Here is a 26,625-nt window from a genome sequence, read left to right on the forward strand (position 1 = left end):
GATTACTCAGCCTAACCTCCATCGAGTCTTGTTGCTCCTCACATCTCTCGACCTTTTGCCCCATCTCTGTTACACTTGTGCGCACTTTATCAATCTCCCCCTTCATTGCAGCAGTTAGATTGGCTACCATTTGTTCGATATCTTCCTTAGTGGGGAGAGCCTGGATTAGCCTACTAATTTGCCTATTATCTGGGGGGGGGTCCATCTCCTCCTTCCCTGTATGTTGGCGAGGCTGTAATAGGGGTACAGAGCCCCCGATTCCCCCAGCATCTGAACATAGATTGGCTCGGGTTACATCCTTGAGACCCTGTTCCATATTGTACGGTGTTGCCCTTGTTAATGGGTCTAGTGCTCTCACTGAGTGATGGGGCAGTGCTATTGCCGGGAGCGTGGGTAACTGCGCTTTCGTGTCGATATAAGGTGATTCTACTGGTGTTGAGTCTGGCTGAATGTCTGCCTGGGATGCCACAATGTCTCTCACCTGTCTTCCTGTAGAATCCGACACCAGCGCTCCCCCCTCCGGCCTCTCCTTTGATGCTGCTCCCTGTAGGACCTCTGATGTGACGGGGCTTTCCACAGCAACGGCAGCTGGCTCTGGCACTGACAGGACGGCTGCTGCTGCAGATACGAAACTCTCTGTCAGTGAGCTCCGTCTGCTTACCCCGTGATCCTCACGCTCCGATTGGGTATCTCCCCTCGCTGTCATGTACCGCGTGATGTACGAGTGTCCTCGCTGAGCAGGGGATCCCCGGCTGAACTTCCCTCCGCTTCGGCCACGTCGCGACATCGGCAGTGGAATATGCGCGGCTTGTACTCTCCCCTATAGCGCGGGCAGGGGATGGTGGGGGTATCGACCGCTGTGGCTGCTCTCCTGGCTAGGTGCACGGGGAACCGCTGGACTCTCCTAGCACGAACGCTAGCCCGCCATGCCTCCGACTCCTCCCCCGGAAACGGAAGTCTGCTGTAAGCCTTTTGATACTCACTGCTCTCTCCACTCCTGTTCCTTGTTCTTCATGATGCTCTCTGCGCTTTAAACGGACCTCTGAGACTATCACAGTGCAGGTGCATTTATACGGAGACTTGATTACACACAGGTGGATTCTATTTATCATCATTAGTCATTTAGGTCAACATTGGATCATTCCGAGATCCTCACTGAACTTCTGGAGAGAGTTTGCTGCACTGAAAGTAAAGGGGCTGAATAATTTTGCACGCCCAATTTTTCTGTTTTTTTTATTTGTTAGTTTGAAATATCCAATAAATTTCGTTCCACTTCATGATTGTGTCCCACTTGTTGGTTCTTCAAAAAAAAATTGTTTTATATCTTTGTTTGAAGCCTGAAATGTGGCAAAAGGTCGCAAAGTTCAAGGGGGTCGAATACTTTCGCAAGGCACTGTATATACTTTAAAGATTGTCACAACTGAAAAGGTTAAGAAATGCTGCTCTAGGTAATAAGCCAGGATCAGGACAACAGCCGTGGGCCCACGCAGTGGTGACTCCCATTTTCTTATCGCAGGAAATGAGATCTCGCTCAAAGCAGCAAATTACCTAAGAAGCTTTCACGCTGCAGGCAAACAGTTCTCCCTTGTAGCAGAAATGTCATACCTGTGGAATGTGCTCCTCCTTCTCTGGCTGCATTCCTCCGTTCAGCTTCACATGATTGTACACACCCTTTAGTTTGTACAACAGGTGAGGGCCTCCTTTGGTCAGTTGCTCTCTCCTGGCTTGTTATTATATAATCTTCTTGTGCTCAGCTATAGTAGTGTATTAGTGTTAAAATAAACTTTCAATGTCCTAGTTGGAGGGTTTATACAATACATCTGATATGGTTTGCAATCTTTTTTACCTGTAAAATGTAAGCTATAGTTTATACATTAAACCATTCAACCACTTGGTCTGTGAAAGAGTAGCCAGTAATATTTCATTTCCAGATGTACATCCGGATCTTGTAAAAATAATTGCAGTAGTGTTATTATGAGGAGTATTGTGTGTTCTTGTCAGCTGTTGATTTCTTTTGCAGCAGCCTCATTTCATTCTGTTTCAGCAACTTATAAAGCTCTTGCTATCAGGGCAACTCTGCTTTTATTCTGTAGTGATTTTATCCAAGCAACTTATTTTATTGAAAGCAATTAAAGCAGAACGGCACCCAATGATAACCTCATCTATGTAAAGTGGGGGGGGGGGGGGGGTGGAATATATAATATATAGTGTATGTGTGTGTATGTATATGTATATGTGTATGTATATGTGTGTGTGTATATGTATATATATATATATATATATATATATTATGTGTGTGTGTGTATATATATATATATATATATATATATATATATATATAATTTTTTTTTTTTTTTTTTTTTTTTTTTTCTAGGAGCTTGCAGAGAGTTGCAACTTTTTGTTAAAAGTAGAAACCGAAAAAAATCACATGTACATAAGTAATCGCAGCCTTTGCCATGAGGGTGAAGCACTGGGAATACTTTTCCGGATGCACTGTATTGCCCTTCTGCAGTACCTGTACAGCAGAGCTCAGACTAGGAAAGGAAGAAGCCAATTGGTTCATGTGCTGTTAAGGAGCAAGCAGATGAGAAAAGAAAGCAGTGACATACAGATGAGCTCATCACTTTACTGCCTCTCCCTTTCTGTCAAAGCGCAGGCTGGGAGTGGGTCCAAGACAGGCTGGGCTCAAAGGGAGTGATTTGAATGAAGTTGGCTGTTTTAGCCCAGAAGACTGAGGACATCTAGTGGCAGAGGGAAAGTACTGCAGGATTAAGATTTTTATAATTACCGGTATACATTTTTCCTCAATAGGATCCTTTTTGCTGCCCTCTGAAAATATCTCTTAATATGACATCAGACCCTAAACCATGGGTCTTCAAACTATGGCCCTCCAGTTGTTCGGGAACTACAATTCCCATCATGCCTAGTCATGTCTGTGAATGTCAGTGTGTTACAATGCCTCATGGGATGTGTAGTTCTACAACAGCTGGAGGGCCGTAGTTTGAGGATCCCTGCCCTAAACAGACTGGATTATTTGTTAAAATTGGAGAGGCCTCAATGGGGTCAAGTGAAAGTATCTCCAACTTTTCAGAAGGACCCTTAGAGCAGTATTCGACAAATTCCGGGCGACAGGTCGCCGTTGCGCCTAGAATTATCGACCTGGCGCCCATGGCAGCAGAGCTGGGGTATACTGTGAGCATTGCCGCGCATCCCCCCCCCCCCCACCCGCAATCCCACGATTGCGTTGTGCCGCTAATTGAGGCCTCGGCTTAGCGGCCTATGCATTGGAGGCGGCTGGAGTGAGACGAGCTGCCTGCCGGCCGGGCGGGATGCATAAGTCATGCAACCGCCATCGGCTGTGCTGGGTCGGGGATGATACAAGCACAGGCTGCGGGCGCTCCGCCTTCGGCCGCCTCTCGCCCCGGGAAATGGGGAATTTCTCTGAGGGGGCGGTGCCACGGGGAGTCACAGGAAAGGAGCTGGCCGGAGGAACCCTGCACCCCTCCAGCATCTCGCAGAGCGCGAACAGCAAGGATAAAGGTAGAGAAGCCAATTTTAAAACCATACTTTATAGGATTTTTGCACTTATGGTTCACACTAGCAACACTGAGTTAGGGCACAGGCATATTGATATTGGTCACTTTGCAGCCACTGTGCCATTAATTGTCACCACTGTGCCATTATCAATTTTGTCGTTAAAAAAAACCTGGCTCCTAACTTTTTTAGCTGGCTCCTAGATTCCAAGCAAACTTGTCAAGCCGTGCCTTAGAGGTATAGCTATAAATGGAGCCTACATGTAGAATGGTAATGTGGGCTAAGGGGTCACCACACACAGCAAAAGCAGCCTTCCTATGGAGTTGGCCAGTAGGTAATGGGAGACCTCAATCTATAAATTGGGTGGGTTTCTGTGGGGTGAATATGTAATGTAAATTCCGGAGTCTAGAATTGATCAAGAAAACTTGGGTATAGGAATTTTGGGGCAGGACGTTTTTGATCTGCAGTAAAATAATTATGGCAGATTGGGGACAGTCCCCGAATTCCATGCAACTCATATTTACAGAGGAAGACGACAAAGTCAGAGGAAATCTTCCCCTAGGAAGGGAAATTCATGGGAAAAGGGTACCTCCACTGAAGCTTCATCACCAATCCTTGTTTCCACGACAACCCAAAATTTTCAAAATCCAATTTTCACAGGGACAAAGTGAGGTGAAATCTTCTGAACAGGGGAGCAGACGGCAAAGCAAATGTTACAGGGGGGTGATGACCCTTCCCTACGCTGTCCAAAAAACATTCACCTTCACCTTTTATAGATCGCCTCGCAGTCCTGCTGACTTGCAGCGATCTCCCATTCTGATCCCTGCTATAGCCGCCTCACAGCTCCGGGGCTTAGAAATCCCCCTGGCATTTACGTGTCTTCCCCCGCTGAGAGGACGGTTCTGATTGGTTGGCACTGCCCATGTGACAGCACCTACCATTTTAGAATGCTCCTAAACGTCCCCCCTGACTGGGTACGTTTAAGAGATTAAGCTCCAAGAACTTCTTAGCCCTGGAGCCATGAGGCGGCTATAGCAGGGCTCAGAATGGGAGATGGCCGTACTGCAGGTCAGTGGGACCGGGGAGAAGGGGTCCTGTGTAAGTTCACCTTACAGATTTTTCTGTAAGGTGAACTTGCTCTTTAAGAACAAACCTTCAGAATGTTGTTTGTAACCCAGGGAATGCCTGTATTGTATTGAGTCATCGTTTTAAGCCAGATCCGGGTGACTCGACTATTCTTAACATAACTGTGGTAAAGAGGCTTTATATCCATCTTTCCTCACCCACTATTTAGGGGAGACAAGATCCCAAAAGCATCTGCTTTTAAAAATATGTGAATATAGTTTTAGGTGGACAGTAACATGCACAACTTATTACATGGAATGCAATGTTTTGGGTTGTTTGGTCTCCACGGCATTGTGTGTGTGTGTGTGTGTGTGTGTGTGTGTGTTAGTACTTATTTGGAAAATATACAGCATGTAATGAGCTTGAAATCCAGTTATGTGGCGTTTTTGATGTCCTGAGTTCCTACTGGTATAGACACATTTCCAGAGCGTCATTTCTCAAGAACCCTTTCTAAAAACTCAGGGAAATTTTATGTAGACTAGAGCAGCCATTATATGAAGCAGTTGTACATGGCAAACCAGTCTCCTTTTCATTTTGAAGGCCTAAAGTGGAAATCCAGCAAAAAATGAAAATCTTTCTATTAATTGTATGTAAAATATCTTTGACATTATTCAAATGCTGCCGGAGGTGCGCCTGCTGCATGCCAGGGAACCCCAATGCACGTGGCCGGTGTGCGTGCATGATCGCCGCCGGCCCCGCGCGATCACGTAAACACACAAATCCCTGTTCTGTCAGGAGCAGAGACAGTAAACAACTATCTGTCTCCTAGTCGGTCCTATCCCCTTAGAACGCACTGCGGAAACACACATTTAACCCCCTTCCCTGCCAGTGACATTTACAAAGTAATCTGTGCATTTTTTTTATAGCCCGGATCGCTGTATAAATGTCAATGGTCCCAAGAATGTGTCAAGTGTCCGATCACCGCCATTGCTAGCAAAAATAAAAACTGCAGAGGTGATCAAATACCACTAAAAGAAAGCTTTATTTGTGGGGGGGAAAAAATATGTAAATTTTGTTTGGGTACAGCTTCGCACGACCAGGGCTGTGGAGTCGGTAGATAAATGTTCCGACTCCTCAGTTTTATGTACTTCCGACTCCGACTCCTCTGTATTAATATGCAAATGTATTTTATACATTCCTTGAGGGAAAGAAACGCAACCTACCACAGGACTACTGGCTGGGAAGCCAACAGTCTACTGTATTGCACAGTTTAAGCAAAAGACAAACACAATGAAAACAAAGTTTTTTATTCTAAAACATGATTTTCCTAGGAGAATCCCATAGTCATGTTTAAAGTTTAAGCGAACAATCGTAGTTTACAAGTTTTTATAGCCTTAGCTAAATGACAGCAGTTTTTCCAATGGTTTACAGCTTCAGTCTTGAACTATTGGCCCTCCATTCCCTTCACTTATACAAGTGTCTCACTCTCTAGTCCTGCAAAAAACATATTTATTTAATCCCTTATCAGTGAGAGGCTAGGTTACACATGGACGCTGCGTTCCCTGTAAAAGCAGGACACAACACTATGGAAAGTATAAGTATTGCAGCTCCTAATTGTGCGTTGCGTGCCATATAGTGAAGCACATGAAAAGCATGCTTCTTCACGGTCACTTAACGTGTTTGTTTTGCGGTTACGTGAGGCACTCCATGCATTGGTCTTTATTCTTACAGTAGAGAAGTCATTCATTATAACTTTTTGTGAATTGGGACATTTAAACTTGCTTTTTTTTTTTTTAATTCCAATCTAAATTTAGTAGGAGTCGGAGTCGGTGCATTGTTTGCCGACTCCGACTCCAGGTACCCAAAATTTCCCCCGACTCCGACTCCTCGACTCCGACTCCGACTCCTCGACTCCGACTCCACAGCCCTGCGCACGACCGTGCAATTGTCGGTTAAAGCGACGCAACACCATATCGCAAAAAATGGCCTGGTCATTAAGCAGCCAAATCTTCCGGTCTGTAAGTTCGGATCGTTCTTCGGATCAGAGTCACGGGTCGGATCATTTTTCGGATCGCCAACATATATAGTCCCCCACTGTAATGTCCACGTCATCTCTCCCCCGCCTCACTGTAATGTTCACGTCATTCCCCCCCCCCCCCCACTGTAATGTTCACGTCATCTTACCCCCCCCCACTGTAATGTTCACGTCATCTTGCCCCCCCCCCACTGTAATGTTCACGTCATCTTACCCCCCCCCCCCCCACTGTAATAGCCACATCTCCCACGTCAGCGTGCTGCTCACCTAGGCCGCCGGGTGTACCAAGATGGCCGCAGTACAGGGGCTAGGCCAAAGCCACTGCCTTTCCTATGGCCGCAATCTGCGGATCGCGTGGTGTGCCGATCTGAACGCGGCGACCTGTTTGGATCATGGATCAATGATGATCCGTTGCACCCCTATCACACCATCAATGCCTGCTCACCTCAAGGGTAAGTTTAAAACTCATGAAATTATCACTTTCTCCTTCCCGACTTATTGGTGGCTATTCCTATAGTTCCTAAGCTGCACGTTTACACTGGTAACTTCACTCGAACCACTTCCAGGAAACACCCTCCTTCAGTATAGCTCAGCTCCGCTTTACTCCATACGGTTTAGTGACATGTGACAACAAACACAGGTACCATAGTGTTCTCTGTGTGTTTTATTAAAAAAAAAACTAAGAGTTACACTTGCAAGATAAAACAATCGGACAAGCATGTAAAAAACATCTGCTCGTTCACCGCAGATTAAAACTCCCTGTGATTTGCAAGATGTCAGACTCGGCTCCTCCCCTCTAGACTTGTCGCCCTCTGATTGGGCTACACTACATCTACTGATGAAGCCCCAGAGTTCTCCTTTTAATTGTAGTATAGAAAGGTCAGATCATCCACCAGGTTTTGTTTGACAGGGCTGTGTAAATCTCAGGGATAGCTAGACAAAATTAGAAATCCTTTTATAGTAGCAGAGGTCCACACTTGCCGAACATGCTGCTTATTTTCTAAAACTGGACCTTTTTTTTTTTTTTTTTTTTTTTTTTTTTCAGTCTGTGCTTTCCTGTGTTTTGGGTGGCTCTTTGCACCAGCAGGCTCCCTTTTTTGTTTCCACCCATCCGTGGTTGGACCTACAGCTGATTCATGCATGGGCAGTCTGAGAGGTGAATGCACAGTACATGGAGGGTACATCTCTACTCCTCCTCCCGAGGCGCGATTAATATCCACTTGTGTGAAACCCCAATACGTTTCGATTCTTGCAATCGCACTGCGTTTTGCATTCTGTTTTGGGGCGTTATTGACATAACATGAACACCGGCGGCAGATCGCATTATCGGTGTGGTGTGGGAAACACTCATGATTTGCTGCATTTCTTTCTCCATGTGTATGTGAACCGAGCCTAAGAGTTGAGCATGGCTTCCCCTTTAACCCGAAGTTAAGGTGGTGAACTGAAGTCTAACCACCAAAAATATTGCTAAAAGGTAGCGATTTTTTTTTTTTTTTTGTATTTAATGTCCTTTTTATAGACCTCATCTGTCAAACTCCTGTACCTGTATGCTAGCTTGAGAATTAAATCTGCTCAATGGCTGAAAAAAGGAGGGCATATAGCCTGGAAAAAGCGACGGTGGTGGTGAGGAGTGCAGATTTTGCCATCCACTTTAATGAAGAGGAGCCGCTGTCTTCTCTCCATTGATTTTCAGTGCAGCGGAGGCTGCTGAGCAAGGGACTGGGGAATATGTTACCCTAGTCCCTTTCCCTGTCTCAAAGGGAGATGTCAGAGGTCTGTTAAGACCCCTGATATCTCACCATAGCCCCCCAACAGGGCTGATTAAAAAAAAATGCAATAAAAAATAATAAAAATTGTAAAAAATAATAAAAAAAAAACACATGGACACTGTCCCCACCCCCTTAAAAAAAAAGAGCATTGTAAAAACATTAAAAAAATTAAATTAAAAAATACAAAATACTGACACATGTGCCACTGTCACATGAGATTAAATGAAAGTATCGGTGATTACTGGGGGGGGAAAAAAGCATCGGAGATGTGGTGATGTCCTTTTTCCGGAGTAGTGATGATCTAATCACTGGAAAGAAAGGCAGGATCATTTCTCTGTACGCTTTGTACTTGGTGGGGAAAATTAATTATTTAATCCTCCGCAGATCTTGTGAGTTTGCCCACTTACAAAGAAAATGAAGGGTCTAAAAATGTTATTATAGGTGTTTAACCACTTCCATACCAGGTACTTACGCAGCTTCCCGCCCAAGCCAATTTTCAGCTTTCAGCACTGTCGCACTTTGAATGGCAATTGCGCGGTCATGCTACACTGTACCCAAACAAAATTGGCGTCCTTTTTTCCCCACAAATAGAGCTTTCTTTTGGTGGTATTCGATCACCTCTGCGATTTTTTTTTTTTTTTTTTTTTTTGCGCAACAACTAAAAAAAGGCTGAAAATTTGGAAAAAAAATTACGTTTTTATTTTTTTCTGTTAATTTTTTTGTAAATAAGTTTTCTCTTTCAATTACGGGCACTGATATGGCGGCACTAATGGGCACCGATGAGATGGCACTGATGGACATCGATGAGGTAGTACTGACGGGCACAGATGAGGTGGCACTGATTGGCGGCGCTGGTATGCGACACTGATGGGTACACATAGGCGGCACTGATGGGCACACATAGGCGGCACTGATGGGCACACATAGGCGGCACTGGGCACTCATAGGCGGCACAGATGGGCACTGATGGATACTTATGGGTGGCACAGATGGGCACTGATAGGTGGGCACTGGGCATGGATGGGCACTGTGGGGTGGCGCTGATGGACACTGGGGTGGCGCTGATGGACACTGGGGTGGCGCTGATGGACACTGGGGTGGCAGCACTGATTTTTGCCAGGTTGCCAGTCAGTGCCCATTTGTGGGCACTGACTGGCATCTTTTTTTTTTTTCTTTATGCTTTTTTTTTTTTTTTTAGACTTTTTTTTTTTCTGTCATTTTTTTTTTTTTTTTTTGCCCACCCTGGTGCTCCAGGGTGGGCATCCCTGGTGGTCCAGTGTGGCGATCCGAGGGGGGGCTGCGCTGATAAACAATCAGCGCTAACCCCCCCCTGTCAGGAGAGCCGCCGATCGGCTATCCTCTACTCGCGTCTGTCAGACGCGAGTGAGGAAGAGCCATCGACGGCTCTTCCTGTTTACATCGTGATCAGCCGTGGTTGGACACGGCTGATCACGTGGTAAAGAGTCTCCGCCGGAGGCTCTTTACCGAGATCGGAGATGCAGGGTGTCAGACTGACACCCCGCATCACCGATCGCCGCGATGCACGCCCCCACGGGCGCGCGCGGCATGAAATCCTGCAGGACGTTCTAGAACGTCCTGTCAGGATTTCATTACCACTTCCCGGACGTAAATCGGCCATAGGCCGGGCGGGAAGTGGTTAAATCGTGACAGAATATCAATCAAAAATCCAGAAAAAGCAAACACCTGATACAATGTTCTAAAATTGAGTTGCAGTTCATTGAGTAAAATATTTCATCCCCTACCAACCAACCAACAATACTTCTGGCTCCCACAGACTGGCTACAGTATGTGCTCATGTGGCACACAGATTAGTCCTGTCAATTTTAATAAGGTGCTCCTAACGACAACTCGTTGTGCGTATAAAAGACACCTGTCTTGCGGTTGCCTCCAAAGTTGGATCACTGTCTTAACTGAAGCAACTTTACAGGAAGAGGAAAATAGTTTTCTCAGGCAAACCCCTCCCTCCCGCAGAGCTGATTATTGTTTTGAGGCTGGATTCGCACTTGTGCGGTGCGAATCTTGAGGTGGAACTCCAAACCAAATTTTAAATAAAAAACCGACATGGGTTCCCCCTCCAAGAGCATACCAGGCCCTTAGGTCAAGACAAGGTCCTTTGGGGAGGGGAGGGCACAGGGCACCCCCCCTGCCCCAAAGCACCTACCCCCCCCATGTTGAGGGCATGCGGCCTGGTACGGTTCGGGGGGGGGGGGGGTGCTCGCTCGTCCCCATCCCCATCCCCTTTCCTGACCGGACGGGCTGCGTGCTCAGATAAGGTCGGCGTAGGGGATTCCCTTTATAATCCATACCAGACCTAAGGGCCCGGTATGCTCTTGGAGGGGGAAACCCATGCCCGTTTTTTATTTAAAATTTGGCGTGGAGTTCCCTCTCCTGGAGGCAACTTCAAGTCGCGTTGTAAGTTGCTCCAAGTTGTGCTGTGGTTCACGCTCAAGTCGTGTCCAAGTCGCCTCGCAAAGTCGTGTTGCCCCTGTGTGAACCGGCACTCAATGGTATATTTAGCAGACTACAAAAAAAGCTAAATTTATGGCGTGTTCACACCTGATGCAGTAGGGTTATGCTGGCAGCTGCTTCCATTGCATCCCCAACTCCCCCTTTTTTTTTTTTTTTTGTCTGGTCACCCCACAGCATTTATGAATGCAGAATTTAGTTGGTTATTTTTCTTCCATTGTGGCGGGTTGCATTGCATAACACTGCATCCCAATGCTGCTGCAGTGCATAAAACTGTTGAAATATTTCTATAAAGTTCTGTGAATTTAAAAAAGGTGCGAAGTGCCTTTCAGTGCAGGTCACTGGCGAGCTTGGGCCCTTAGAGAAATTTGCGCTCAGTGTGATTACTTTATACCTAGAGCTGCACCTATATCAGATTACTGATAACCTGTCTGGTGGTAGGAAATATCCTACAGTTGTCTGAAAACATTCCCATCATCATCGATGTCTGTCTGGCAGGTAACTGCAAAAACCTAAAGGATTTCCGCATTTTATACCAAGTCCTTTTTAAAAACAAACCTTCATTTGTGCAGGCTCTGATTTGTGTGAGAAGAGCACCTTCATGTTTTCGCAGGGTTGTGTCTTTTGCAATAGCTGTACGTCTTTGTTATGACATGTTTGAGACTGCGGCTGTGTTGAAACAAACTCTTATTCATTTGTGCTTTTCATACACCAGGATGCCAGAGGAATTGTCTGGCACGTGTACAGATGGTATCTTTGCTTGCAGATTCATAGAACAAATCTGAGTAAAGTAACTTCTAATTGGTAAAGCGTTTTTTTTTTTAAAATCCTGTTCCCTTTAGAGCATGTTATGCGTCACAGTGCTGTGTAATTTTGGCCCCCTGTATACCCCAAAATACCTGGCCGATCCTGTCTGGCTATATCCTCCCCTCTGCAAACAGACCTCGATAATATGGCTGCTGAGCCCTGATACCGTGGTCTGTTTGCGTGATTCCATCAGCCGCAGCTCTTCCTGTGTCTGTGTCCGCTGTCACCTCCCTCCCTGCTCGTACCTGCGCCTCCAGCTCCTGCAAATCTGCTATTAAATGGTGCCATTTGCTCTGTACCATTTATAAGAAGTTTCCCTGTGTCTGGATTCTGTAAAAAAAAAATCTGCCCTATTGTACCTGTATGAGCAGCGCTCAGCTGATGTGCAGCTCTCGCCTCCTCTCTCCCCCCCCCCCTCCTCGCCAGCCGACAACAGCAGGAGCGCTTGGCCTCGCCCACTGCAGCTGTGAGCCGGAGAGAGGTGGGGAGGTATCAGTTGTGCACCCAGAGCAGAGCTCATACACGTACTTTCGGGCAATTTTTTAAAAAAATTTTATTTTACAGAACACGGGCACAGGGAAACTTCTTGTAGTGGGTGGTACAGAGCGGATGCCAGCATTTAGTAAAAGTGGGTTAACAACCACTTTAAAGGTAGCTAAACCCAAGAACAGTCTTTAGATGTGGTGGCTGCATTGCTTTTCTGTCCTTTTTTAATTTTTTTTTAATTTTCATCTGTTGATCCTGCCCATTGCACCCTTCCTGTCCTAGGATGAAACTCTCTCGCAATACAGTATCTGTGGCGAACACCCTAGGACAGAAATACAAAAATATTCCTCCTTCTCTAACATAAAGGAAAGAGGTGGTGTAGTCCTGAGATGCCTGGCAATATTGACTGTAATGAGAATGCAGCACAGGAAGTTGTCAGCTGACATTTCTAGGAGGATGAGCCGGCATTTTATTTAGCCCTTATGGAACAGATAGGTTTTATTATATGTCTTGGTGACCGTGTAAAGCAGTTTTACTTGCCTGATCATTTGCTGACATGGAATTGTCATCTCCGCTGCTCAGTAGGGGATCAGCTGACCAATCCCCTGCTGCAAAGAATGGACAGTACCCTCTTAAACCCCCCCCCCCCCCCAAATACTTTGTTGAACCTGCCAGTGAAGTTCAGCTAATGCAGCTTCCTGTGAGGGTGTGGCAGTGATTCAGCACTGCTCCTGAATGGGGGGTTGCCACTCGTGTAGGCTGTGCCTTCTACTACAGTGGGATGAAAACATGTTGCAGTGGGCGGGGCTATCAGCATTGCACAAGGCTGGAGCTGGTCAATCAGCACCTGACCACACCTAGTCCCGCCCACTGCTTTCTGGATTCACTGCACTGCTGCTTCTGTTGCTGAAACCCCTCTCCCTGTGAGTGGCAGTGTCTGGAAGTCGTGGCATTTGGGGCACTAAGGAGGATTTGGCTATACACTAGATTTTCAGATGAGAATATTCTTTGTAAATTTCATGAATGTCGTTCAAAAATGTTACTTGCTGTTAACATTCAATTTTTAAATTGAATGTAATTTCTGAACGAAAACCACATAGACTGTCCGAAAATTTGTTTGATCAAGAGAATTTTTTTTTTTTTTCTGCTCCTTCAAATTTTCCTGTCACTGCAGTCGAAAATGAACTTCAGTTTGACCCCAACTAATGATTAGAAAATCGAATGAACAGGCATTTTCTAATAACATCTATTTGTGTATCGGCAGCATTGGTCAGCAAGGGGAAGTAACTTCATTTGGTAGTTTAGATTGCTCAGAACTTTTTAGTTGTATTTTAACAGCGCAAAAGGGACCAAAATTATTTGGCCAAGAACACTTGGCTGAATATACAGTATATAAAGATAATACATTTTTGCACTTCAACAAATATTCAGTGGCCACCGTGCCAGCACTTTTTGTTCCCATAAAAAGAAAAAAAAATCGAAAAGAAAAATTGTAACTGAGCATAAATCTAAAATGAGTATACAGTATGCAGCCTTTGTGTCTTCATAAGAGCCAACAAACCTTTGTTCCTTTTTGGCACTCTGATTCAGTGTTGGATTTGTTCAGATTCCCTGTTGATCAGAACATGTCTGTGTGAAAAGGCCCCAAGTAGCCAATAATGACAATTATTAACCAGTTCAGCTCTTTGGGTGTATGTAGTACAGTGAAGGGTTAAAGTGGTAATAAAGTCCGCTTTTTTTTCTTTCTATTTAAAGGTAGGTCAATAAGAAGAGACTTGCTTGTAGGTACAGTAAATGTTTCCTAAGCGGTGCGTGATTTACTGTTAGCAGTAGGCCACCAGATCATGCAGCCCACTGGCATGCCATCAATTGAGAGAGCTGTGCTGCAGGAGTGACATCTCGGCTCGGCCATTCAAACGGCCTGAGCCTGCGAACCCGGAAGGAAGATCAGGTGAAGATGGAAGCCCTGCCAGCAGTGATGTTTCTTATAATGCGCATACCATAGGCCACAGGGGCCCATTTATTTAAAAAAAATATTTACAGCTCATCTGTACTGATTGAAGCTGGAGGTGACAATTGTTTTGTCACTTCTGGTTTTTGAACTGTCATTCCCTGGTTGATATGGCTAGTAAGGCAGCTAACCAGGCACAATGTGGTTTGGTTAGCTCAGGGGTCGACAAAATCTGGGCGCCAGGTCGCAATTGCGACAAGAAATTGTGACCTGGCGGCCGGTAATTGAGGCCGTGGCCTACAAGGCCCCAAAGTCGCGGCCTCCATTACCGGCCGCTGCGGACCCGCGGCGTTTGCGTGGCGGGGGCGCACGGAGGCACAGGATCCTGTGTCAACGTGCTTCCCCGCCGTGCGATTGACAGTAATTGAGGAGGCGGCGGCGGCCTTGTGAAGTCCCAAGCTCTTCCTTCTGTGAGCTGGCGCCATCTGGTGGTGGCCGTTGGCATTACAAGTTAAACCGCTTTCCAATGTGTAATCTTTCACTATTTTCACTGCCATCTCCTTCCCTCTAAGTAGAACCCCCAAACATTATATATATTTTTTATTCAAACACCCTAGAGAATAAAATGGTGATCGTTGCAATACTTTCTGTCATGCCGTATTTGCGCAGCGGTCTTACAAGCGCACTTTTTTTTGGAAAAAAATACCCTTTTTTTTTTAATTAAAAAAATTAGACAACAGTAAAGTTATCCCAATTTTTTTTGTGAAAGATAATGTTACGCCGAGTAAATTGATACCCAACATGTCGCGCTTCAAAATTGCGTCTGCTCGTGGAATGGCGACAAACTTTTAGCTGGCTCCTAGATTCCAAGCAAATTTGTTAAACCCTGTTAGCTGCTTTGGAGAGCAGTAGAAACATTGGGATTGATTTACTAATGGCAAATCCATTCTGCACTGCAAGTGCAGTCACCTTGGATCTGAAGGGAAGCTCTGCTGATTTTATCATCCAATCATGTGCAGGCAATGATTGGATATAGAGGGAGCAGCTGTTGCGTCCATGGTATATTGAATCTCCAAATGCCGTGCATATATAGCAGGGGGAAGGTGCTATATATGCACGGCATTTTACAACCAGCAAAGTAAACGGGCTCAGATGATACCCAGAGATGAAACAAATCTCGTAGGTTTTACATGTATATCCGCTGGCTTCATTTTTATATACTGTTTTTAGAAAGTGCTCTTTGTGTTAGATTTTCTCTTCCTGTTTAACATGGAGTGTGACGTCTGGGCATACAGCCAAGACAGCTGATTTGGAGGAAAGGTGCGCGCGCACCCTCTCATAGGCAAAGACTCTCAGAGGTGTTCTGTGACAAGGCAAGCTGCCTGCTAATCTATTTATAGCTCCCTCCCTGACACAAAACTCAGGCTTCTTTTATCACATACTGGAGAATTTGCTAGGAGTTATCAGGCTGATAACAGAGGAACGGGCAGGAGAAAGCCACGGGACATAGTGCTTTTGTTTGGAGGATCCTAAAGCGCCCCTGCCCATTGAAATCAATGGGCAGCGGTGCTTTTTAACCCGTTTCCGGCCGTTAGGGGGTAAAAGTGCTCTGCTAGCGGCCGGAAAGCACAGCAAAAACGGTAAAGTGACGCTAAAAATTACCGCTGATGCCAGCCCCAGTGTGAATGTGTCCGAATACTTTCCTGTCCGGTGGGCAGCAATTCCAATATTTACTCTTGTGGAGCAAAAGATCATCCACTGATATCTGACATGTCTGGATGTGTTGGATGCCGTGTCCCTCGCTCTGCACTGTGGTTACACCCACTTGGCACAACTGTTCTGCAATAATAGAACTGCATTTAAAAAAAAAAAAAAAAAAAATCTTTTGCTGGGTACATCTGTGTTCTGTATTTATCACTTCATGTTTAATGTGTTCTACTGACAGAATTGTTGCATGATGTAATTGGCAGATGATGTCTGGCATGTTTATTGTGCAGTTATTTCATCAAATTAATTGTTCCATCAACAAGTAGTTTGTGGCCGGTGACTGGTGAACTGTGGGTCTGTGGGTCCCTTATGCTGCTGTTGTAAGCTGAAATAAATGAATACAGCAGTACCTTGATGATTTTTTTTTTTTTTTTTTTTTAATTTCTTTTTGGATGCACCAACTACAGCTGGCTATACCATGACCTGGAGAGATGAGAACCTTCACAGTGACAACACTGTTTTTTCATGCATCTTTTCATTGCTGTATGAAAAAACGGTCAGACTGGGGACACCCTTATGCTCTCATCTACTGTAAGCTGCCTGATCACCAACTCTTGTAGTTCTTTTAAACATGTAATGTGGCTCATGCTGCACCCCCTTCCACTCTATATGCTGAACAGGGCTTGTGGTATGATACAGAACACATATTTGAGGCAGTAATATTAGTAAATACAGTTAAAGGCGGTCCCCTAGTTGCAAACACCCGACTTGCAAACGACTCTTACTTACAGAGGGAGACAACGGGAAGTGAGAGGAAATCTGCACCTATGAATGGGAATTCACTCCTGTAAGAGTTATGGGAAAAAGGTGTTCCCACTGATGCTTTATCACCAATCCTTGTTTTCCCAACCTGTTCAAAATCCAATTGTCATTGGGACAGAAAGTGAGGTAAAATCTTCTAAACAGGAGCACAGACAGCAAAACAAACGTTACATGAGTGTTGTTCCTTCACTATGCTATCCAAAAAGCTTAAAAATAGTTTTTTTTGACTGGAGCTACACTTAATTTTTTTTACCTTTTTCCCAACTTGCAAACAGATTCAACTTGAGAACAAACCTACAATCCCTATCTTGTTTGTTACCCAGGGACCACCTGTATAGGCTTTTAAATGTGTAGCTAGACAAAAGGCTGTGTACTTTAAATTTCTTGTTGTTTTTAAAGATTAAACCTACTTGCCCATTGAATGCAGAGTAAGGCTGGGTTCACACTGCTATAGGCACGGGAGTTCACACTGCCATATTTGAACTGCTGGGCAGTGTCCATACAATGTTAATGACTCCCCCATTTCAGCTCGCATATCACACTGCGAACTGTCAGTTTGGACATGAATCGGATCACATAGGTATGAACACCCATGCGATCAGATTCTAGTGTGGACCAAAAAAGGTTTAGTCCAAATGCGATCTGTATGGCTAAAATCGAATCGCATGCAATATCGCACAGAGCGCTAGTGTGAACCGGCCCTTAAGGTTTTACTGCATAGTAGCCAGGGTGGATTTGATTTAAATTGCTTGTCCCGCATCGGTTCCTCCTGACCTGCTGTTGACTCTCCGACCGTCCCATTGACATCACCAGCCGTTGATGGGATGGCTGGAGATGCAGCAGTGACACAACAAGGTGAGTGACGTGGTGGCAGCAGGTGAGTGGATGCCCACGAACAGGCGCTGCCATAATGGATCTGAATGACAGGTGCTTTTTTACCGGTTTCTGACCGGCTCACGCAAATAAAATGCGATGCATACTAGCTCATTATGACTTTTGTGTCATTATGCCTTTGTCCAGAACAAAGCTAAGATCTGCAGTTATTCTTCGTTCATACATTTTTCTGTTTCTTGTTAAGGTATACTCCACATTTTCCAATGAAGACTATGACCGGCGTAATGACGAGGTGGACCCGGTGGCAGCATCTGCAGAGTATGAACTGGAGAAGAGGGTGGAGAAAATGGATGTTTTCCCTGTGGAAATCGAAAAAGGTAACGGCTTCATGCACACCTTGTTCTGCCTTTAAACACAAACACCAAGCATGCAGTATGGACATACCCTTGGTGCCTAAATTAATCTGGAGGGTGGAACTGCTGATCCTCTGCTTCTGTGTAGAGGTTTGTTGTACCAATGACTGTTCACACATCAAAATCGGTAAACTAACAGATGGCAACTTTCCAAACATGTTTTCTTTCCGATCTTAGGGTTGGTTGCATAATTAGTGGATATGTTGGCCAGCAAAGATGTATGTGTGTGATGGTTGCCAACTACTTTGATGATAAGGAGACTGCCATCTTTTTAGATCAGCTGTGTATGTGCATACCTGAGATGAAATAATTGGTAGTAGATCTGAGTGTGGTTGCTCTGGGACCCTAGAAGCTATTCCTTTTTGTTGCAGTGCACACATGCAGCGAATGGCTTGCTCTTTAAAGCACACCCCTTATGAAAATGCATGGCCTACTTTTAATATGCAGAGTTGCATATAATTAAGGAGGAAAATGTCATTGCCTTACACCTTGCCTTATGTGCTTATTGGACATATTTCCCTTTACTTGCTGTATCTGTCTTCATCACTGGGACCAGAGGAAAGAGCACTCCTTCCTGACTGGAACAAAGATGGCTACAGAAGTTCCCAACTTGTCCATGGCAATGTGTAACTAATCCTTGGCAGGCGCCATGCGGGGTCCCCCACAACATCCAGGAGAAGACTGAAGTCCACATCCTTCACCTTTTGCCCTCTGAAAAGGAATATATATTAATGTGCAACCTGAAGGTCGCATATCCCAGCGATTTGATGTGACACAAAGTGATAAGTGTAGCGAAAAAGCTATGTGTAAATAAATATCTAAAAAATGATATACTAAATTATGATTCCTAGGAATTTCGCAGTGAAAGTGATCTAATCAAACAGTAACATTGCATCAAACCCTCCAGTATTTGTGATAAATGGTCATTCAAGTCCATAAACACAAAAATAAAAAAATACTGATAATTTGTGAAAAAATTGTAAAACAAGAGGAAAGTCCAAATAAGTAGCAACAAAGTAGCAAAAACAGAAGGTGAAGTCCGCAAAGGATGTAACACTATGGCGACTGGTTTGCAGGTTATCATTCAGATCTTCAAAAACTAAACACTTCTTTCACATAAGGTAGATAGATGGCCGCTTACCGGAACAGATGGACCCCCATTACAGAGATCAAATCAGCTCGACACATACAGGATGATTCGTTTGGCTCCAAACGTGGCGATCAACCCCCAGCAGGGAACGGCCTTTGGTCGTATTCCTGGGAAATTCAAGATGAATCACTGGAATCCTGGGTGCGCATACACCATCTCCTCTCAGGACAGCAGAGGGGCGTTCAATAAGCAATGGGTATGGTGATAGAAAAAAAAAAAAACTTCATGGTGTAGTAAAAAAAAAAACACTTGCCCTTTATTAAATTGAGCAGGTTGCTGACATCCAAAAAAGTTTTAAGAACAATCTAAAAACAAACAAACTACCAGTGTCTCGGCTCACGCCTGACCAGCTGTTGTGTAATGACGTCAGAGTCCTTCGCTCCACCCGACGCTGCGTTTCTCCGTACAAGGCGTCTACTGGGAAAGGAGGCTAAGGTATCAGACGTCTCTCCTCACTTAAATATCCTAGCAGGAGCAGTGACACCGGAAGTAGGTAAACGATCACTGCCTGCTCGTCACCCGTCACACTGGATTGAGAGACAACTATGCGGTAAATCCCTGATCCGCCTACCATACAAGCAGACGGCTACTGGCACAGATGTCCTCAATCCTCGTATTGTGCACATAAAAAATCGCTGTGGGTGCCCAAAGGTGGGCCTCTTTTTTCAGTAAGGCGATTGTATGCATTGCCCCAGGCTCAGTTTTCCCACTGATAAGTAACATTTACTTTATTTTTAGACTTGGAGGCCCGGAGATTTTGAATACTTATAAAAGGGTGCATCAACTGAAAAAAAAATGAGAAAAGCTGGTCTAGAGTATATGAAACAATTATTTTCTAGCAGTGTACAGTATCCCCTGCCCCCCCCCCCTCATATTTTATTTTTTGCTTTTTTCTGTTTTTTATGTTCAGGGGACTGTGGCCTTGGCATCAGTATCATTGGAATGGGGGTTGGTGCAGATCAAGGCTTGGAGAAATTGGGAATTTTTGTAAAAACGATTACAGAAGGAGGAGCAGCTCAAAGGGATGGACGGTAAGTAACATTTACTTTTTATAAAATTGTGTAATCTATATAGATGGATATACAATTGACATCTTATTTCATGTGCATGTTGCATTTTTTATTCTGAGCCATCTGTACAAACACAAAAGCTTTGATACCTCCTGGGTGCCCATAAAAGGGTTGCCATAGGTTTGCGATGAACAGCAACCTTCCCCCCCTTTTTTTATTTTTTTAAAGCTTTACCCATAACGGCGTAATAAAAATAAAAAAAGTTCTTAAGGACCTTGCCCCTTTTTGCGATTCGGCACTGCGTCGCTTTAACTGACAATTGCACGGTCGTGCGACGTGGGTCCCAAACAAAATTTGGCGTTTTTTTTTTTTTTTCACATATAGCTTTCTTTTGGTGGTATTTGATCACCTCTGCGGTTTTTATTTGTGCGCTATAAACAAAAATAGAGTGACATTTTTGAAAAATAAAAATCGATATTTTTTAAATTTTGCTATAATAAATATCCACAAATCCATTTCCCTCGGTTTAGGCTGATACGTATTCTTCTACCTATTTTTTTTTTTTTTTAAAACATCGCAATAAGCGTTTATCGATTAGTTTGCGCAAAATTGATAGCGTTTACAAAATAGAGGATAGTTTTATGGCATTTTTATAATTTTTTTTTTTTTTTTTTTTACTAATGGCGGCGATTAGCGTGGTTTTTTTTTCCCGTAACTGCGAAATTATGGCGGACACATCAGACACTTTGGACACATTTTTGGGACCAAAAGTGCTATAAAAATGCACTGATTACTGTGAAAATGACAATGGCAGTGAAGGGGTTAACCACTAGGTGGCGCTAAGGGGTTTAGTGTGCCCTAAGGGAGTGATTCTTACTTTAGGGGGGTGTGGCTGTAGGCGTGATGTCACTGATCGTCGTTCCCTATATCAGGGAACAGACGATCAGTGTCACTATCACAGTGAAGAAAGGGAACGGTGTGTTTACACACACCTCTCCCCATTCTTCAGCTCATGTGACCGATTGCAGGACACCGGCGGCGATCGGGTCCGTGGTCAGAGTTTCGGACCGGGTCACGCGCGACCCACGGCTGGGCTCTTAAACATACAGGTACGTGCCTGTGCCATTCTGCCGACGTAAATGTGCAATAGGCGGTCCTTAAGTGGTTAAGTAAAGAACATGCATTCCACGTTTTAATAATTATGCTACCAAAATTAGTGTGAGCTGTAAATTACCTCCAGCATTGCTCCTGTTTCTTCTTGCTGGAGGCTGGCATTTTGTCCAGAGCCCCTAAATAGCGTTTAGACATATTTGGGCTGTCCGCAGATTGGCCTAGAAAAATTTGGCACAGTGAGTAAAAATAGAGAGCAACTGAGCATGTGCAGAGCAGGGGGGGAAAAACGTATTCCTGGATTCTAAACAGTTTAGGCACTTTTTTTAATGTGTGGTTTTTAATTAGAACTATACATGGAAAAGGGGCCAGCCTGAAGTGATCTAGCAGGACTTAATTTTCTGACTACTTTTCTGACTTCTGTCCCACTTTAAATTTGATGTATTGCATAGGAAGGCCACATACAAAATATACAAAACCAAAACCCTGCACCCATGAAGGCCTCCTTCTTTCCTTAAAGTGGTTGTAAAGTCAGAATAATTAACTTTCATCTCCTCTGTTTTATCAAGTTCTAAAGCGTGTGTGTGTGTGTTGTGTGTTTTTATTTTTATTTATTTTTTTAACAATTCTAATCTTAAATACCTGCTCTCACAGCACCAATGTAAGGTCTTGTGAGCTTCCTCTGCTCCCTTTCCCCAATCTAAGGAATGCGGAAGGAGGGGCTGAGATAACCCTGTAACATCATCCGGCCGGCAGAGGAAGGTCAGGTGACCTCACATTGGTGCTGAGAGATCAGGTATTTTAAGAATAGAATTGTAAAAAAAAATTAAAATGCACAGAGTACTTTAGATCTTGATAAAACAGAGGGAATGGCAATTGTTTTATATACGTTCTTTTCAAGACACAGGGAAGATCAGCACGAAAGTAGGGGGCGGGGAGGGGATCGCTGTCACACACAGGCTTCGGAACTGACAGGGAGGGGAAGAGGGAGAGATTTGGAGCAGACAGCAGGATGACTGAGGCACGTAAACTGATGTTGGTATTGTGGATCACAAGCACTGGGCTGTTAAACATGCTTTAAAGGAGCAGGATCTTTTTTTTTTGGATTACAAACACTTTAAGTGAAGTTCTAAAATGTACTAAGTGCTCAAATCCACTGCTGCCCCCTTTAAAAGTAAAGTAAGTGTCATAAAGAAAATTAGAAGAACTTTCCAATCTGAGGAGGCGCTGTGATTTTATAACCATACACTAAAATTAAAAATAAATACGATTTACACCCAAGTGTCAAGTGATCCAAAATGAATAAGGAAGCCAAAATTCCAAAAGATTATCCAAAATCTAAATAAACCAAAGTCTTTCACATTATGATTCGCCTTTGGATCCAAGTAATCTTTTTCCACCCAGTGATTTCTCACATCACCACTTGTGCAAAGGTGTGTTCACCATTGCTTTTAGATATTGCACTCCCCTCTCCTAAAATGATCTGCATAAATTGCTTATGTAGGCTGTGGGGGTGCACACCTTTCTTCAAACAAACTAGACAGCAAATTTCTTTCTATCGCTCTGTGTTTAACCACTTCCCGACGGCCGTACGAATATGTGCGGCCGCAGGGTGGTTCTAAATCTCTAACAGGACGCATATATGCGTCCTCCGCTCTTCCAGGCCACTAGAGGGCGCGCGAGCCCGCCGCATTCCTGAGATGCCGATGCGAGTGCCTGGCGGCCGCGATGTCCGCCAGGCACTCGCGATCGGCGGCTACAGGGACAAGACGTGGAGCTCTGTGTGTAAACACAGAGCTCCACGTCCTGTCAGGGAGAGAGGAGACCGATCTGTGTCTCTAGTACAGAGGGACACAGCATCGGTCACCTCCCCCAGTCACCCCCCTCCCCCCACAGTTAGAACACACCCAGGGAATACATTTAACCCCTTCCATGCCCCCTAGTGTTAACCCCTTCACTGCCAGTCACATTTATACAGTAATCGGTGCATTTTTATAGCACTGATCGCAGTATAAATGTGAATGGCGCCAAAAATGTGTCAAAAGTGTCCGATGTGTCCGCCATAACGTCGCAGTCCCAATAAAAAAAATCGCAGATCGCCGCCATTACTAGTAAAAAAAAAATATAATAAAAATTAATAATAATTCTGTCCCCTATTTTGTAAGCGCTATAACTTTTGCGCAAACCAGTCGCTTATTGCGATTTTTTTTTTTTACCAAAAATATGTAGAAGAATTCGTATCGACCTAAACTGAGAAAAAAAATATTAAAAAAAAAAAAAAAAATGGGATATTTATTATAGTAACAAGTAAAAAATATTGACTTTTTTTAAAAATTGTCGCTCTTTTTTTGTTTATGGCGCAAAAAATAAAAACCGCAGAGGTGATCAAATACCACCAAAAGAAAGCTCTATTTGTGGGGAAAAAAGGACGCCAATTTTTTTTGGGAGCCACGTCGCACGACCGCGCAATTGTCAGTTAAAGCGACGCAGTGCCAGAAGCTGAAATTTCACCTGGTCAGGAAGGGGTATACGTGCCCAGTAAGGAAGTGTTTAAAAGAAGAAAAGGGTACTCTCATATCGGAGTACTTCCATTTGCATATTTTGAATTGATCAGTGATGTATCATAGTTGACACCTTATACTAGTGATGGTGAACCTCGGCACCCCAGATGTTTTGGAACTACATTTCCCATGATGCTCATTTACTCTGCAGTGTAGTTGAGCATCATGGGAAATATTGTTTAAAAACATCTGGGGTGTTAAGGGTCACCGCTGCCCTATACACCCATTTTTTTTTTTGGTTCCTTTAGACAATCACATTTTAGCACCACCTTCACAGATTGGAAAATTCCTCTTTTGTTTTCTATAAGATGTCAGGTGCCAGATGTCAGTAAGTTGATTGCCTAGACATAAATTAGACTTTAGCTTATAACCCAATAATGTATTGGTTTTGCAGACACAGTGCATCACATGCCAACTTCATATCTCTTTAGGGTTTTTAGTGGTGAGATATCCACATAAAAATTCCACTTCTGCCCAACTGTTGTAACATTACAAAGCCAAGTGATGGCATTGATCCACTCTGATTTTCTTTTTTTCCTGCCAGTCTTTATATTCTGGTCTCTGTGTTTTTGGGACATTCCACTCAAATCACAGAAATATATACTTTTTGTTCCTTACCCCTTCTCTCACAAACTTGGTACCCTGGCATTTTACCTCCTATGAAAAGCCCTTGTGAAGTGGGGGGTGTGGGAGATTACAAGCTAGCGGCAAATTCAGAAAACTAAAAAGTCCGAGCTATTGCAGCAAGAGCCACCTGAAGCATAAAAATAAAAGGTCTACGGATTATTTTCAGTAAAAACGGTAAACGGTCATAAATCATTTTCACAATACTGTACAGTACAAATAGGGGGCTTCTGCCTACAAAAGGGGGTGTGTTTTATTTTTTATTTTTTTTCCCCTCTTCATTAAGTGCCACAAGTAACATAAAATGTATCATATTGATCATTACAAGTGACGAACCATTGTTCTAACACCATAATCTGTCACTTTTCAAAATCCAACTGGTTCTGGTGGGAATCCTAGACCATTTCCAAAAGCGACTAATGGATTGTTTGGCTGCATTCAGATGTGTTGGGGTATTTGTTTTATGTCTCAATAGCTTATTTTTTTTTTTTTAAACTATGAATCAACTGCCTATATCTCTGGATTAAAGCGGGAGTTCACCCGAAAAACAATTTTTAACATTAGATGGAGGCTCATTTTGTCAAGGGGAATCGGTGTTTTTTTTTTTTAAATCGAAGCCGTACTTACCGTTTTAGAGATGGATCTTCTCCGCCGCTTCCGGGTATGGTCTTCGGGACTGGGCGTTCCCATTTGATTGACAGGCTTCTGACGGTCGCATACATCACGTCACGAGTAGCCGAAAGAAGCCGAACGTCGGTGCGGCTCTATACGGCGCCTGCGCACCGACGTTCGGCTACTTTCGGAAAATCGTGACGCGATGTATGTGACTTTCGGAAGCCTGTCAATCAAATAGGAACGCCCAGTCCCGCAGCCCATACCCGGAAGCGGCGGAGAAGATGTATCTCTAAAACGGTAAGTACGGCTTCGATTGAAAAAAAAAAACACCCGATTCCCCTTGACAAAATGAGCCTCAGTCTAATGTTAAAAATTTGTTTTTCGGGTGAACCTCCACTTTAACTGCTTGCTGTTTTTAGTGAAAGTAATCTCTGGTGCCCCTTACCCAACCCCCCCCCCCTTTTTTTTTTTTTTTCTTTTTTTTTTTTGTCGTATGCTAGGTTGTACAGATTTGTGACAGGCTAGAGTTTTTTTTTTTTTTTGCCATTTCAAGTCATGGGGAGCCTGAATTCTTTCTACAATGTGATGCACAGTGTGTGACACAGATGTGTGTAATACCAGTGTGCTCAGGAATGTGCATACTGAAATATGTGTCATTGCATTTCTTCAGGGTGTGCTCAGTGTCACCAATGCCAAGAATTTTGAAATCGATGAATGTTGTTGTAACCTAAAATATTGTTTTTATTTACATTTATGTGTTTATATATGTAGCGGCATTACTGCAGAGGAGTGTCATTTCTGTAGTTGAAGGAATCTGCAATTTGCCCATTCAAGGCAATGACACCCCCATCAAAAAATTCTAGTGCATCTGGGTGTGGGAAAGGATCGGACTTCACAATTTGTAGAATGTAGTGCTCGGACCGAAACAGACACTTTCTAGGCCCCTAACCACCCCCTGTCTTGTGGGGTAGGGGGATTTAGTAAATTCTGACATTGACCAAAGCATAGATTACATAGGGTTTTGACTCAAGGCTATGGCAGGGGAAAGGGGGACACACACACAGCTAAGCAGAGATCTAGGATTTTTTTTTTTTTTCATTGATGCCAAAAAAATTAAAACCGCGATTGATCTTCTGAGGCTGCCATTTGTTCTCCCTCCCTCTTCTCCAGTCAGGTCCCCTGAGGACTGATGTCCTAACTTGAATGCATCTTTCTTCATCCAGGGTCACTCATTCATCCCTAACTATGTAACTATTGAGTGTGCAGATACATGCAAATGACAATGGCTCCTCTCAGCCTGTCATTACTTTGAACAGGCTAAGCAGCCACTGTTGTTCATACGCCTGTCCTCCCAGCCACAAGAATCTCGTATAGGCATGTAATTGAATGAGGCCTAAAGTGGCATCATTGTGTCTGGCTGAGAATCTCATGGATGCTTTTCTTTTATCGTAGGGAAAAAAGCTGGAGCTTTATAATTGTGAATTTACTTGTTTACATTTATTAGACCTGTCCTAACCCAGCAGCCTAAACCCTTGTACACGCGACCGGTTTTCCCCGCAGAAAAACTGCTATGAGAGCTTTTGGCTGGAAAAACCGACTGTGTGTATGCTCCATCGCAGTTTTCCCGACAGGAAAACTACCCTAA

General features: G+C 44.0%; 1 protein-coding gene across 4 annotated transcripts in view; it reads left to right on the forward strand.

The window, feature by feature from the left end:
• The window catches only part of LOC120944009 (neurabin-1-like), a 146,294-nt gene that overhangs the window by 41,440 nt on the left and 78,229 nt on the right, over positions 1-26,625 (forward strand). For all 4 annotated transcript variants that reach the window (XM_040357743.1, XM_040357740.1, XM_040357741.1 and 1 more), the window contains exons 3-4: positions 17,742-17,874; positions 19,971-20,091. In XM_040357743.1, coding sequence (XP_040213677.1) covers positions 17,742-17,874; positions 19,971-20,091 — 254 coding nt within the window. The remainder of the gene's footprint in view (positions 1-17,741; positions 17,875-19,970; positions 20,092-26,625) is intronic.

This window comes from Rana temporaria, chromosome 6 (assembly GCF_905171775.1).
Source record: "Rana temporaria chromosome 6, aRanTem1.1, whole genome shotgun sequence".
In the NCBI taxonomy this organism is placed as follows: domain Eukaryota; kingdom Metazoa; phylum Chordata; class Amphibia; order Anura; family Ranidae; genus Rana; species Rana temporaria.